The sequence below is a fragment of the Gallinula chloropus genome (genome assembly GCF_964237585.1).
Source record: "Gallinula chloropus genome assembly, chromosome: 1".
In the NCBI taxonomy this organism is placed as follows: domain Eukaryota; kingdom Metazoa; phylum Chordata; class Aves; order Gruiformes; family Rallidae; genus Gallinula; species Gallinula chloropus.
In genome coordinates this window covers 18,039,880-18,055,529 of record NC_140085.1, presented here as the reverse complement: position 1 = coordinate 18,055,529, position 15,650 = coordinate 18,039,880, and the positions used below count along the sequence as shown (strand labels likewise).

General features: G+C 51.5%; 1 protein-coding gene across 1 annotated transcript; it reads right to left on the bottom strand.

The window, feature by feature from the left end:
- Positions 1-947: 947 nt before the first annotated feature.
- On the bottom strand, positions 948-7,864 carry POLR3H (RNA polymerase III subunit H). The gene is made up of 7 exons (XM_084279415.1): positions 7,844-7,864; positions 7,394-7,521; positions 6,207-6,303; positions 4,285-4,371; positions 3,234-3,297; positions 2,399-2,606; positions 948-1,795 (listed from the first exon to the last, which is right to left on the bottom strand). Exons 2-7 carry the CDS (start codon positions 7,502-7,504, stop codon positions 1,742-1,744), a joined length of 621 nt encoding a protein of 206 aa, XP_084135541.1. The 5' UTR covers positions 7,505-7,521; positions 7,844-7,864; the 3' UTR covers positions 948-1,741.
- Between the last annotated feature and the right edge of the window lie 7,786 nt (positions 7,865-15,650).

Below are 15,650 nucleotides of genomic sequence, written 5' to 3'. Positions count from 1 at the left end.
ACTATTGCTGCCTTCCCAGCTACATGCCTGACCCAGTCAACAGTGACACTACTCCAGCACTGACAAACTCGCAAGCAGTGAGGTACCAGCTTCCCAGCACCGTGCAGCAAGCTAGCTTGCTCCAGCACAGCTTCCCTTCTCTGCGCAGGAGACTGATGATAGGGAGTATTCCTTCACTCAGCAGCCACAGCCTTGCTGTGCTCTGGGAGCTCTGACCCTGTGCAATGGGACCTGAGTACAACAGTGTGGCAGTACCTGGGCTGTCTTCCCCTCTCCCACTCCAGGGACTGCCCCAGACCAGTCTGGGGGGGAACCTCAGGCTGTGGAAGCTCTAACTCCCCTCAACCTGAACTTCCACCTATACTGCTGGGGGTGTTCCACAAACCGGCTTGCTTCCAGCGTGGCTCAATGGCTGCATGTCAGGGCAGTCCTGTGCTGTATGGCATTCAGTAAGCTTACTGTCTGAGCAGCTGGACCTCAGTCACTGTGTGAACCTAAAGAATTCTAGACTCCCTTTTAATTAGAGCAATGCACCAGGAATAACAGTTCAGAATTAAGGGGTTCTAACGACGCTGCAGGGAGGGCGCTGGTGACTCAGGCTTTGTTTCCACAGTTGGAGGTTAAGCAGATCCACTGTCCCAGGGAATTACAGCCCCTTCCTGCCAAACGTGGCTGGCTTTGTAATTATGTGCAACATCACTCCGTTGGCAATGGGCCCTGCATAGATTTTACTCACTGTTTTGTTCCCCCCTTTCCTTTCACTGCTGTCAGGGAGGGTGATGGCAATTGTTTGTTATTGGCTGTTAGAGCAGAGCAAAGTGTTGGTCTCAACACTGCCTGCCTTGAAATCCAAGTAGCTAAACTGCAGGAGGCAACTTTTTTGTCCCTGCTAGGCAGGAAGCTAATAGTTTCCCCACCAATGGTACAGGAAGGCAGGCTGGGTGGTTTATACTGTTTATTCCATTGCTGGTGTTAATACACCCCCACAAACAAGTATTTAACTTGCTCAAAGCAGCCTGGGTTCATTTCACTTCATAATTACGTACATTCAGTCAAAGTCCCGCAAAGTTTAGCTCCTGCTACATAAATAACAGCCCACCCAACAAAGTATTGCCATTTGCCTGTAGCCTCGCCCAGCGGTCACTGTCACAGAGCCCAAGCTACTTTTGGGGGTATTGCAGTCACCCCAGTTCTTTGGCTGAATGTTTGGGTTAAGTGCCCATTCTCAGCAGAACTTGGCACCACCTTCCCAGCAGCAGCATTTTCCGGGTCCCCAGAGCACCACACCTCTATTAACTCTGGTCTCTCGCTGTTTCTTCTCTGTGTCCTGTCAAAAGAAGGGCAGGTTTCTACCCCTCGGCGATCAAGCCCTCAGCCCAAGGAAGCAATAGTTCTTGACAGGCATTCTCTCCTCCTTTCACTAGCTGAAGTCAACTCCCTTCTCAATTCAGGCAAGCAAAGACCTCCCCAGTTTTCTCTCCAGGGCAGGAGACCAAAGCTCCAGCTGAGTTTGTTGCTGCTGCGCTCAAGGCGCTTTGTGCCTGTAAATTCACTTCCACACATCAGCGAAGACGTTTCTTGAAAGCGACCGTCTCGATCTGGCAGGGTGGGAGCTGAAGGGGAGAGAATGGCAGTTCTGATTTCTCATTCGGCTTCAGAGGAGCAATGAGCACCAGCAGGACCCCACAATCCCCCCCCACATCCACTGGAAAGACTTGCGTAGAGCAGGCTCTGATTGCAGCTAGCTGTTTGTCCACCACGACAGGAGGCCCAGGCCTGGCTCACTGATTGATCCCTGTTCACAGAGAGAAGAAGAGAGTGTGCAACTGTAAACTCTGTAAAGTACAGGAGTAAATCCAAAAACCTCTCCCCCCACCCCCAAGTTATGGATGAGGTTTTCACTTCTTTCCTATCAGGGCCTGCCCAGCTGCCTCTACACCTTGTCAGCACTACCCCAAGGTTCAGTCAAGGGGGTGGCCATTCCCCCTCCTGCCCCAACATAGTCCAGCTGTGCGAGAGAACAGCTTCCCTTGGTTTAGATCCATCTTTCTCTCACACAGTCCTCGGATGGCTCTTACACCGAAACGCTGCCTGGGAAGGGCTGTTGAGCTGCTGTGTCACCCTGGACATGGTTCTCCCCGCAGATCCTGCATCCACAGTCAGCTTTAAATCGGCCTCCCGGGGGGAACTCCACCAACAACCACAGTGTGTTCCATTGAAAACAAACAGCAAACACAGAGCAACCACGAGAGCCATCTCATTTGTCCCCTTTCCAATCCTGTAATTTCGTGACTCTCTTTGCTTCACAGCCATCTTAAAGCAATCAGTTCCTGGGAAAGGGATGCTATTTTAGATGTAGAATAAATCACAAGGCTCTATGAATTATGCATGTACTTACCACAAGAGTGTAGGGTGCCTCTTTCTTCTGGACTTCTTCTGTGGCATTTGAAGTGGAAGCCTCGGCAGAGCTCGGACCCGTTGGTGACGTATCAACAAAGGTTTCATCCACGACCCGGAAGCGGATCTCCTCCCCAATGTCCATGTAAAGGTCATGGGCTCCTTCTTCTGTCTCATATTCCCACACCCACACCTGCTCTGCTTCATCGCTGGCCACACCAAGGGTTAAGGACGGAAGCGACTGGCGTTCTGCCCAACACATCATCACCTTCTGGCAGTTCTGGGAACAGGCACAAACCTTTTCAGTTATTTCCCAAACTGTCCTAGGTCATCCTCCACACACCACAGGACCTCCATCTCGTTTCCCATTTTCCTGCTTCAAGGTGTATGCGGCTGGGCAGAGTCAGAGGTGCTCCCACTCCTCCCCCCCCCCCCCCCCAAAAGAAAACCCCAAACACACAAACCCTCTAAACCCACGAAGCCCTTGCCTACCACGAGCAAGCATGTCAAACACACGATGAACCCAGACATGACATGATGTGGTAAAACCCGCATTGTGTCTCCAGCAGCGGCCAAGACCAGAGGCCGGGATTACAGCGCGGCTGTTCGGGGGACGCTGCCATTCATTCCCATCAGCAGCACAATGGGCCTGCAAAACCTCCTAAGCATGAGGCCTGTCTGGCTGCGATAACGGTCTGCGGGACTCGCCCGCCACGGCGGCTCAGCCTCTGCCACCGAGCAACCCCCATTGTTGCAGCGGTGAATGCCGCTCGGGCCAGCACTGCACAATCTTTTGAAATGAAGTAGTAAAGTTATCAAAGGTGATCAAAGGATACAACTTAGCTGGCTGCTGCAGGGATTCTGGTGGGATGACAATGTCATCAAAGAATCCGATAGAAACTGCGGAGAAAAGAATTCGATTAAGACTGAAACGGTTCTTCACAAACGATGTGCCACGGTGATTCCTGAAATGCATTTCCAGACTGGTCCTTCTTCCTCTTTCAGGAAGGACATCTGAGATCACGCAGGAATTGTTCTCTGAGCCACAACGCTCAATTTCAGTTTGGCAGCTGAGCAACCGCCCAGCTGAAAGTACACACAGCAACAGAGGGCACAGTCTTCACGCCCGCTAGGGAAGGAAAAGGCCATTTGGAGCAGGCCTGGAAATGAAAGCGTTCCAAGAAATGAGTCAGATGCTATAGAGGTCTGTGACAGCAAAGAGCTTAGAAATCACAGATGTAACGTGTTAAATAAAGACCAATATAAAGTTAGAACAGCCCCCACCCCCCTTGAGATTTCACAATGTTGAACTTTATCGGAGCGGACACGCTCAAATTCAGCAATAAATGCAGCCAAGATAATCCTTTTGTACTGACTTGAACAACTGAGCCTTCCACTTGCATGGAAGACTCCTACAGGAAAGGAAAGCAACTCATCAATTATGTATTCCATGGATCTGACAGCGCTTTCTACTCACAAAGACGTTTCCCTGACACGTTCTCAGGTACAGGAAACGATCATGAATTTGCACAGAACAGCAGGGCAGATGCACCAGGGCAGCACGAGCCGACACTACCGCTTTAAAGAAGAGCAACTTCTGCTAACTGAAGCGAGAAAATGAACCCAGTCTCTGCTCCAGATGGGCCTGCCTGTTCTTCTGGGGCGTGCACATGAATGACAAAAGGGGACTGCAGACAAAACCACCAAGGGCAGGGGAAGCTGCCAGGCTCGGTCCACCAACCACCCTCAGACCGGAGCAGCGGTAGAGGCCAGTAACAGCCTCTAACCAGCCTACAGGCAGCACCCCGGAACCTGAAATCACAGTATCTCAAGGGACCCAAAGGCTCAGCAGCTCACGCGTCCCCGGCGCTGGAAGTCGTGCCTTACCGTGAACGCCATCCTGGCTGCAGCTCTTAATCTGCCCAATCAGAATCTCATCCAGGAAGGGATGGAAGACCACGTAGCGGAAATGCACTGCGAAGAAAACAGATGGTAACTGTGATGTCCCTGTCAGTGAGTATATGAACTCTTTCCACAGGGTGGCAGCCATTAAAACGAAATCCCACATCCTATATGCCCCCTAGAACGCTTACCAGGTTTCTTCTACAGCTTCCCTACAGGCACTGGTTAGGCAGAAAAATAGGAACAGGAGTTCTGATTCCTAACTGCTTTGCATGAATTATCACAGTAGTTGATCAGCAGCAGCCTGCTCTCTGCTCTTCAAGCTTGCAAGAGCTCAAGTTCACAGAGTGCAACTGTAAGATGAAGACCATCGATGGAGCAGGGCCTCTGCTTGCCTTACGGTGTGAGCATTCCTGCACAAGGCTCCAAGGCCAAGAGTATCAGCTGAAACGACACCTTCCCGTAACACTTCTGCTCCTTACATCTCTGTGAGCAACACTGTATTTTCTTGAAGTGAAACAGGAAGTTCCATGTGAATATAAGAAGGAACTTTTGCACTGGGAGGGTGACAGAGCACTGGAACGGGCTGCCCTGAGAGGTTGTGGAGTCTCTTTCTCTGGAGACATTCAAAACCTGCCTGGATGTGTTCCTGTGTGATTTAGTCTACATGACTACTGGCAGGGGGCGTTGGATTAGGTGATTTTTTGAGGTCCCTTCCAACTCCTAACATCCTGTGATTCTGTGACACCTAATATAAATTATTATCAGAGTAAATAAGACTCTCTAAATAGACTGGATTTTTGCCCAGGTTAACTCAAATGATGTCTCTAACCAAGCATTCTGAAGCTGCAAGAAAGCCAAACAATGCTTACGAGCAATTTAACTTCATTTCAGCTGTCCATCCATACTCAGTGCTCCTCTTTTACATAACATCAAGCAGTACATTGGAGACACAGTTATTACCAGACACAGCAGGATTTATCAAAGTGCTACCCCAGATTCTGCAGGCAGGAGACTTTTTTCCAAGCTCAGAGAGAATAGTTTCAGTTCAAGAAGTAATTCAAAGTCAAGAAGCTGCCTGGAGATTAAAGCAAGCAGGAAAACCTGCCATCCTCCTTCACTATTAGAGAAGCTTTTATTTGCAGGGGGTGAGTTCTATTTGAGTTAAAATTTAGACAAGGGGAGCCACATACAGTTCAGTCCAGTTGTCTTCTAACAGGAAACATCTCATTACCCTTTCACATTGCAAACTGAAGATAGAACAACACACCTCTTTCTAGCTTAAAGAAACTTATTTTAACTTTAAAACCAGATGAAATTGTTTTCCTTCCATGCATTCACTTCCAGCTTTTATTCAGACAGACTTGCAAAAAGTCAAAGTTAAGAAATTAGTCATTTCTTATTTAAAAAAAAAAGAAGTCACCAGAAATGCATGCTGAACCAGATCTGTCTGAGTCTGACACGGAAATGTAGCAAAACTTCCAGCTAGGAAAACAGCATCAAGTGCTGCATGTGTTATAATTAGAAACACGATTTAACATTCTAGCTAGGGAAAATAAGCTTCAAAAAGAAAAAAAACTACTAGACAAATGCAGAACAATTAATTGTTCTCTACGTACAAACTTCCAGTAATTTTACATTAAAATAACCCCTTCCTGATCCCAACCTTATGACTATAATTATAGAACAGAGACAGGCTGCTGGAGAAGGCAGACAGGATGGGCTATTTAAGGCTGTATTTGTATCCAAAAAATGCAAAGGAAAGATACTTCTGCCATGTTCCTCTTGCCCTCCTGATAGAGTTAACTCTCCAAACTTCCTTTGAACTTGCTTTCCCTGACAACTCAATTTACACTTCCAGATCGCTGACCTTCTGCAAAACTATGTCAGCGAGGACAAGGACTTACCTTTGGTGTGTGAGGCACCATCTCCAGGGAATATGTAGGAATCTTCCAGCTTTGTGATATCATACAGACAGATGCAGAGGCCAACGTTGTAGACAACCTGCTCAAAATAAAAAATAGTTAAAGAGCAATAAATTGAAGCAACCCATTAGGTAAAAATCAGACTAACTTAGAAACATTTACACACTGCACACACCTTGTCAAAACACAGAAGGGAAGCTGGTTTGGTGCACTCCCTTCAAAAGCCCCAGCACCACACTGAAGGGGAACCCCTCACTTAAATAAGTGCTCTGTGCTTTGGCACAGCAAAATGCACCACTACAAACAGGAACCCTTGGAGTAATTGTCAGCAGTGAGAAAACTTGACCTGCCAACATTGTAAACAGTTGCCCACAGCCATCATTGACCAGCCTTACAGCTTGTCCAAAGGCCAAACGTACTCATTGCTGGAGTTGTACTTCCAGAAGTCTCTGAATATAATTTTCTTAAAATTGTATGAGCTCTGAGCCCATTACAATGACAATTCTTGGTTTCTCTGCCATTTCTGAGATGGCTTCAGAGCCTACAAAACCTGACACATGTACTAGTCACCAGTGGATGAGGGAAGAGTTTTGCCTTTCATAACCTATCTGTATAATCTGCCCCAACTGCTTCACATTGCCCTTCTGAGCTCCCTCCATGCATGTATTCCCTCCAAGCTTCACTCTGAGTTGTGCACCTGCCTTGCACTGAAAGCTGTATACTAACTGCAGCCCCAAGGGCTGCACAGGGAAACTGTGACCTCCTGGCCCATGACATAACATCTCTGTGATGTCCTGCACCAAACACCAACTTCTTACTGCCACACTGTATTTAAAGTACCAAGCCCTGAGTCAGCTATTATCACCTTCATTTCTCTTCCACTATTTCTGGTCTACATTTATTTTCGTCAGCTTTTTTATCCCTACCCAGGCACCTCAGCATCTTCTCATGACAGCACGAGTCACTAGAAAAATTCCCCTCTGAAACGTGGCTGTGTCTCTGGTTTAGAGTCTCTGATGTTTAAAGCTGCTGGGCACGGCCTTCACATCCAACCTGACACTTTACCCAGGCCTCCTCGGGAACAAAGGGAAGGAAGAGGCGCTCGGGGATGCCATCACGCCAGGGATGCTGTAAGGCCTGCATCGCTCTGTACGTGACCCAGGCGTTACCTTATTGGCCAATTTCTTGTTCAGCTCCTCAGCAATGGACTCATTCAGCTTTCTTTCGAACTGCCAGGGAGGAATTCTCACCGTGTCAGTCATCTCCACCAGCACAAACATGGTGGCGGGCAGAGCGCCTGGGGAGAGAGGAGACACCGACCGCCTCAGAACAGGAGCGCCGCGGGGGCAACTCAGACAGACCCCCAGCGGCTGGGGAACCACCCCAAGCCTTGCCCGGCGCTCGGAGGGGCAGCACCCAGGGCACCCCAAAGAGCGGGGTGGGGGCGGGGGGAGGCACGGCAGATGCGTGAGGAGGGGAAGAAGGGAGCGCTGAAGAAAGAAACCGCCGGGGGGTGCGGCCAAGCAGCCGCCGTGGCTGGGTACGGAGCGGGGGAAGCGCCCCGGGACCCAGAGAGGCGAGACCCGGCCCGGCGGAGCGCCGGCCGCCCCCTCACCCACCTGCCGCACGCGGAACCCCACCGCGCGCTCCCCGACTACGCGGCACTTCCGGAGCCCGGCCAATCGCGGAAGAGCCCGTGCGCTGATTGACGCGGGGCGGAGCTCCGCGACGCTGCGCCCGGGCGGGGCGGCGGCGGCCATTTTGTCCCTCCTCAGGGCGGGGCGTGCGCCGGCCCGTTACCTGCTGGTGCCGGTGCGGGACGGGGGTCGGGCTGGCGGTGCTGCGGTTCTCGGTGGCGCCCGCGAGGGGCTGGCTCTGGCCGCTATGAATGTAGAAGGGCCCTCCGGAGCTGGGCGCCCCGCGCACGGCTGCTCTGTGCCAGTCTTTTCCCCTCGCACCCTCCCGGTGCCTCATCGGGCAGTGGGTGCCGTTCTGCCGCTGTTGTGCCCCCAGTCACCGCCCCCAGTTGCCGTTGTCAGCATCTCGCTTACCGTTTTCACAGAATCACAAGGTTGGAAGAGACCTTTGAAGATCATCGAGTCCAACCATTCCCATCCTATGCTAAACCATATCCCTAAGTACCTCATCAACCCTTTTTTTAAACACATCCAGGGTCGGTGACTCAACCCCCTCCCTGGGCAGCCTGTTCCAGGCCCTGACAACTCTTTCAGTAAAAAATTTTTTTCTAATATCCAATCTGACCCTGCCCTGGCACAGCTTCATGCCATTGCCCCTTGTTCTATCTCCTGTCACCTGGCTGAAGAGACCATCACCCACCTCTCTACAAACTCCCTTTAGGTAGTTGTAGGTGGTGAGAAGGTCTCCCCTCAGCCTCCTCTTCTCCAGGCTAAACATCCCCAGCCCTCAGCCACTCCCCATAGGATTTGCCCTAAAGCCCCTTCACCAGCCTGGTTGCCCTTCTCTGGACTTTCTTGAGGACCTCAATGCCCTTCGTATGGTGGGGAGCCCAGAACTGCACACAGTACTCAACGTGCAGCCTCACCAATGCCGAGTACAGGGGCACAATTACCTCCCTAGACCTACTGGCCACACTGTTTTTGATACAAGGCAGGATGCCATTGGCCTTCCTGGCCACCTCAGCACACTGCTGGCTCACATTCAGCTGGGTGTCAACCAACATCCCCGGGTCCTTCTCTGCCTGACACTTGTCCAGCCAGTCTCCCCTAAGCCTGTAGCGCTGTAAGGTTGAGTCGCGACAGGGCAGCAGAGGTCACAGCATCTCTCTGGGAGCAAATTGTCTCTTTGCCTACTTACACTGCAGATCGGATCCAGGTGGGTTTATTACAGAATCACAAAATTGTAGGTGTTGGAAGGGACCTCCAGAGATCATCGGGTCCAACCCCTCTGCCAAAGCAGGTTCCTTAGGACAGATAACACAGGTAGGCATCCAGACGGGGCTGGAATATCTCCAGAGAAAGAGACCCCACAACCCCTCTGGGCAGTCTGTCCCAGTGCTCTGTCACCCTCACTGTGAAAAAGTTCTTCCACATATTGGTGCAGAGCTTGTTATGTTCCAACTCAAAGCCATTGCCCCTTGTCCTGTCTCCACAGAACACTGAAAAGAGGCTGGCCATCTCCCCTGGTGTCCCACACTTAAGATATTTATAAGCATTAATCAGATCCCCTCTCAGTCTTCTTTTCTCAAGGCTGAACAGCCCCAGTTCATTCAGCCTGTCCTCATAGGGCAGATGTTCCAGGCCTTCAATCATCTTTGTAGCCCTGCGTTGGACTCTTTGCAGGAGATCCCTGTCTTTTTTATACCCCAGAGCCCAGAACTGGACACAATACTCCAGGTGGGGCCTGACCAGGGCAGAGTAGTGGGGGAGGGTCACCTCCTTTGACCCACTGGCCACGGTCCTTTTGATGCACCCCCCCAGGATCCCTTTGGCCCTCTTGCCCCCTTGCACCCAGAAAATGCTCTTCTCAGTGGTGACTGCCCAATGCTTAGAACAAGGTTATTACTGGGTACAAATTGGCATCACGTAAAGCTGGAATAATTTATTCTGAGTGTTAATTAAAGCAGCCCCCCTGGTACGATTTTACAGGCCGTGGTGCCTTTTGCGGCAAGGTAAGCAGCATGAGGGGCGGCGGAAAACAGGGGGTGTGCTACTGTCTGAAATTTGCTGGAGAAAATGAAAGGCGCTCGTTTGAAGTGTGTTTAAAAAAAGATTCGCCAGGAAAGCCAAACATCTCTGGCTGACAGTCAAAACTGCACTGTCAGCATAACAGCTTTGATGCGAAGGCTAAGTATGTCATCTCCCACACCCCCCAGCAGCGCGTAGTGGGACAGTAATGAGTGTTTTAGATAAGAAATCATTAAATGTTGAGCTCTCTTGGAGCGAGAAGGGGAAAATGAGGTTGCAAATACCGTGGCTAGGCCTCATTAATAAGATACCTGTCTTGGCCAAGGAGTTTCTGATCTCTTCACAATTACTCCTGTTTCACCAGGAGCTGCTGGGTGGTTGCTTTTTGGGTTGTTTTGGGGGTTTTGGCTTTTTTGGTGTTTTTAAATAGACATGGCTGGTCTGCACATGTTTGGCATGTTTGGATTAATAGCACAAGTTTGCCCGTCACCTGAGAAAAGCAGCATTTTTCTTGGAACAGCATCTATCTTCTCAGCGAGGAGCTGTGCTGCCAACTGAGCAGACAGTGCTGTATCAGAACACCTCAGCCCAAATCCCCAGCGTTTCTTGCTCTTCTCGTCCTACTTCAGGGAGCCTTACAAAGGCTCCTTTCTCCCGCGCTACAGTCGTGGCTGCACTAACCTTGGCACGGCACAGTTTTGCTGGCACACGTGTCACGTCACTTGCTGTTCTGTCCTGGCCTCATGCAGGTCTGGCAGTGCAAGGGTTGACCTTTAGCTGGAGTACAGGGTTTGTAGGTATCTGTAGCTGCTTTTTCAGAAGAGAGAACAGTTCCTGACTCCTCTTCTGATGGCAGGGGAGGAAATAGCCTTGGTATCACATGAAGAGGTGGAAGGTAGATACTGTTGATGTTGGCAAAGCAATTGCTCTGGGTGCTTTTGTATATAAGAACTGTAAGGTTAAATAGGGGCAGGAGTTCAGAGGGATAGCAGACTGAATATCTGGGAGAACATGGGATATGGAGTGAAGTGGATTTGAGCAGTCATATCCCGCTTCCATTTCTAGCCCATCCTTGAGGTAACATTTTTCGTGCTTCCAATAGCCACATCCCCACTGGGGGTTGTTGGATGCCCAGTATGAAGCAGGTGCACCTCCGTTCAGCCTGGTCTGCAGCCCCCCAAAACCAGGGCTGCGAGGCCTTGCTTCCTACTGGCTTCTGTCTTACGGTTGGGTCTTTGGTGTGTTGTAAAGTGCAGGCACCAAGCAAGCTCTTCTGGGGTGGGGGTGTGCAGGATCTCTCCTGTATCAGCTCTATGGTCACCAGCAAGGGCTGAACACTGCAGGCTGTTTCTCAGTGAGGATTACAGGATCCATCTTCTCTGCACAGGAATGTATGTTGGTGGAACTTGCAGGCACTTTGATACCACTCAGGAAACTGAATTGGAATGTGTGTAGAGAGAGCTGGCGATGGCATTGCCAGATGAGCTTCATTGCCTCAGATACAAACACCACCAGAGCTGAGTCTGGCAATTTCTCAGCCTCCACCAGTAACATCATAAGCTGTGAGAAACAATTTCCAGTCTCACCCTCTGCAAGTAACCCCCCGATCCCAAGCAGCGTGTGCTTGGGCTTTCATACACATGGGGGATGGTGCTCTGTACCCACCCAGGTTTCCTCCCCGGGGGTAATTCCATATTTCATAAGCACCATCTCCAACATAAAAATATAAACCAAAGCCAAACTTTGCCCTGTAAATCATGGGTGTTGGCTCAACTCCACTATTGATAGGGCTCAGAGTTGTGCTATATTTAATGCTGCAGCTAAGGTACCTCTATGTTGGAGACTGTGAGCAGCCTCACCATGCCAAGTGGTCTCTCTTTGTCCCAGTAGTACTGACACAACAAATGCACACAAATCTGTGGTGCCTGTATGTACCTTTTCATGCATCACCGTAGTGTCTAGAGTCTGTCTCAGCAGTATTAGTGCTTTTCCAACCTTTGGGTGCATAGCTCTAAGTTGCTGGGATTTTTTAAACTTCAAAATCTGGAATCCAGGGATTGCACAAGGGTCTTTCTGTCACCCAGAGAAAATTCCAGATATTTCTTTCTCACAGCTGTACAGGAAAAATAGAAAATACTGTTTGAAGTTACCTGAAGGCTCAGAAATTGGGAGGAAAATGAAAGGAAGCCCCAAATTATTTTGTTTATGATCTCCTCTGCCCCCACATCCCCATGGATGTTGGTAGGAAAAGCAGCTCAGGGACATTGGAGGAGGTGAGTGGTAATTTACATCTAGACTGACTTGGCCCTCCTTTGATTGACTCCAAAGGAATTATGCATCTTCTCACATGCAAAGTCCTCCATGCTCCTGCCTTTGCTTCTGTCTCTGCAGGCATCTCCAGCACCCCCACTCCCACTCTCTGATCAAAGCTTCCCCTCTCCTGCTTTTATCATTTCTGCATACTTTAGACTCTCTGCCTCCTCTGCTGCGGCGCATGCCCAGAGCCACCTTCCCGTCACATCTCCTTTGAGTTCCCTGTCAAGAGCCTTTAGTGACTACGTGGCAGAGTCAGCTTCTGACGCTCGTCTCCTGTATCCAGTTGATATCATTTAATACCCGTGGCTGGGCAGGCAGCTAGCCCTGGCCTACCACAATTCGGGGGGGGAAGTACAGCTATCTGTGATAGCTGATGTACAAATGTTAAATGAATTTCTGGGGGAGAAGAGGACATGCCCAAATGCATGTCCCCAGCACTCTTCTGGCCTTCAGCTGCTTCTAGCTCAAAGGCCTCCTGGGCTGGATGTGTAAAGCTGTCCCCTGTGAAAGGGTGGGACATCTCAGGTGAAGCTCAGGGTGGAGACAGAACTGTCTGGGTTTCTCCTCCTCTTCTTTCACAAGGTTTTAAAGGATAGACTGAGCAGATGAGCCTTGTGGTGTGTCTAGAGAGTGAAGGGGGCTCCTGTTTTGTCATGGAAAACTGCTTGAAATGCCACAAGGAGACTGCACAACCCACTGGCACTTGGCGTTTTAGTGCTTTTTGATGGTCTTGCCATGGGCTGGGTTTCTCCTGCCCATGGGGCCTTTTTCTGTGCTGGCATTCATTGACAGCAGAGAACAAACTGCTTGGCCATCCAGTCCCTCTGCCAAAGGCCCAGGACAGCCACAGATCAATGGATGGATGGATGGATGGATGGATGGATGGATGGATGGATGGAGGGGTGGAAGGAAGGATGGAAGGATACAGCCAGGCAGAGCAGTTGTGATCCTGTCTCCTGACTCTGCCATGCCTTGTCGCATCCCACACAACTCATACACCACCCTGCATCTCCAGGGGTTGTTGGTGGAACAGATCTGGTTGCTACCATGATGTTCAGCCACTTAGAAGAGGAAAGAGTCAAGGAAAGAGCTGTGTTTAAGACACCAAAACCAACCCACAACCACCCTGTGTCACCAGACACCCACACAGGTCCCTGCAGCACCAACACTGTGCCATGTGTATTCTGGTTTCTGGTAAACTCTATTCCAGGACTTACAGGGACCTGCATGGTCAGGTGCTGGTGTGGCCCACCCTTCTGCTCCAGAGTAAGACCAATAGCATCCAATTCCCCTCAAAGGATGCCCACACAGCCTGTTCCTAAAAACGCCCAGTGATGGAGACTCCGGTGCTTCCCCGGGCAATCTACTGGAGTAATTAACTATCTGTTCTGTTAGAAGCTTTTTCCTAATGCCTGGCATCAATCTTGCTCCTTGCAATTTAAACCCCATTACTCCTCTCCCTGTTCCCCAGCGGACGCAACAGCCGATTGATCCCTGTCCCCGTCGGATGGCTCTGCGCCCCCAGGAGAGAAAGTCTGGGTCTGATTTATGGCGCTGCCTGTGCCGGCGGGGTGCCTGTCCTGAGCGTGGGCACACCAGCAGAGCGGGAAACTGGAGAGATCTTTCGGGGTCAGCTAGAAATTAAACCCTGGGAAAGCATCTGTGTTTGTGGTGGCTGTGAGCCCGGAGCAGGGGAGAGGGATGGTGGGGTGGATTTGTGTCACCCACCCTCCCCGTGCTCCTCTGCTGTGCTGGGTGTGACCAGGGCACCCATGGGTGCTGCGGGACTGTAGACTTGGGCAGGCGGGGAGTCTGTCTGCAGCAGCTCTTGGGGTGATGGGGGGAGAGATTCAACCAGTCGGGACACACAGCCCCCCCGGCTGGTCCAGACTCGGCTTCCTGGCACCCTCTCCCCCTCCGGTACCTTCCCACCCCCCGTCCCGCTGCCCCTGCAGCCCGCGGGGCTGCCCCGTCGCGTCCGGCCGTGCCACCAATGCACGTCACCATGCGGCCCCGCGGGGCCACCCCCACACACACACCCCCTCGCTCCTTTAAGCCTGGCTCAGAGATGACCAGGCTGATCCCTCCCACCTGCCCGCTCCCCCTGGCCTGGCCCTGACGTCAGGGGAAGGCGTGCGGATGCGTGTGTGTGTGTCTGTGTGTGTGTGTGCGAGGCGCGCATCATACACACACCAGCTACCGCACAGCCAGCAGCAGGCAGCCGGCGGGCGGGCAGCAGCCGGAGGAAGCCCCCCGGAGCCGGGCTGCAGCCGAGACCGCTGCTCCTCGCACGGCAGCGGCGGAGCGTTCGGCCCCGGCGAGCACCGATGCTCGGCAGAGCAGCGCTCCAGGGAGCCCGTCGCTGCTGAGGAGGTAAGGGCGGCACAATGGCCATCCAGCCCGCCCGGGCTATTGTACCCGGGGGGTTCCACTTCACGCACCGCCGTTTTCTTTCGAACCCGCTCTTTCCTTTGGACGGCGGAGAGGTGCGAGGGTGAAGCGGCACTTCCCCCGCTCCGGTTTGGTTGTTGCCCACCGGCCTCAGGAACAATAACCCCTCTGGGGTGGTGGTGGGAGCGGTGCGTGTCTGCTTCGGCTGGGGGCACGCAGCGGGCTCTGCCACAGGGGCTGGGACCGGCTGGGACCCAGCTCTCAGAGTGCCGGCCGAGGGGCAGGTGATTGGGGAAAATATCTGTCTTACTAAAGCGGGCTGGGAAGGATGGGGACTTGGATGGGGGTTTCTTTTGGACTGGCTCCGCTATTCATTCCTGCAGATGGCAAGTTAGATCCACAAAGGAGGAAGGAAGGACATGGACGAGGACGTTTGCACCAGGGCTTCCCACAGACACTAATTGAAAAAAAACCATCCTAAACCAAAAAACCCCCCCAGCAATACAACCAAACCCCACAAACTTGGTGTTTGGGAGTGAGGATTATGCATATATGCTTAAAAGGTAAATCAAGCCTCCATGATGGCTTCTCCCGTTGCATCTGGCAGCTTGCTTGCTCTCCTCCGTGGCCTCCCCGAGAATCGGGCAGCCGGGCACTGACTGAGGGAGCTTTTTATAATTGATCCATAAAGGTGACATTCATATTTTAGCGCTAAGCAGGCTGTATCGTAGGCGAGACTATCTCAGCAAAGATCCCTGGAGTTGGGAGCGTGATTGGCTTAGCTGGGGAGGGGACGCTGTCGGTGTGTGCTCCCCAAAAAACGCCTGCTTTATTTTGCCTGTAGTAATTTGTCTCAGCAAAGGGGTTTTTAACACGCAGGGTAGGCAAGGAAATCGCTTCGCTGGGTATTTAACTCTTCATGGCATAATCTGGTAGCCCCAAAAAAGGGGAGGGGGAGGTGGAGAGGCTTTCATTAGCATCGGACAGAGACAGCATTTGTAAAAACCTGCCAGACACTGAGGCTCTGAGCCTCCTCTGAGGAAGGGAGGATGGA

Bases quoted from the DNA above. Each gene is read 5' to 3' on its own strand.
- POLR3H (XM_084279415.1), bottom strand. From the start codon at position 7,504: ATGTTTGTGCTGGTGGAGATGACTGACACGGTGAGAATTCCTCCCTGG. The intron at 6,304-7,393 runs GTAACGCCTGGG...TATTTTGAGCAG, and splicing joins ACAAGAAATTGGCCAATAAG to GTTGTCTACAACGTTGGCCT. The intron at 2,607-3,233 runs GTATCCTTTGAT...TGGTGTGGCCAG, and splicing joins CTGCAGCAGCCAGCTAAGTT to CGATGAAGCAGAGCAGGTGT.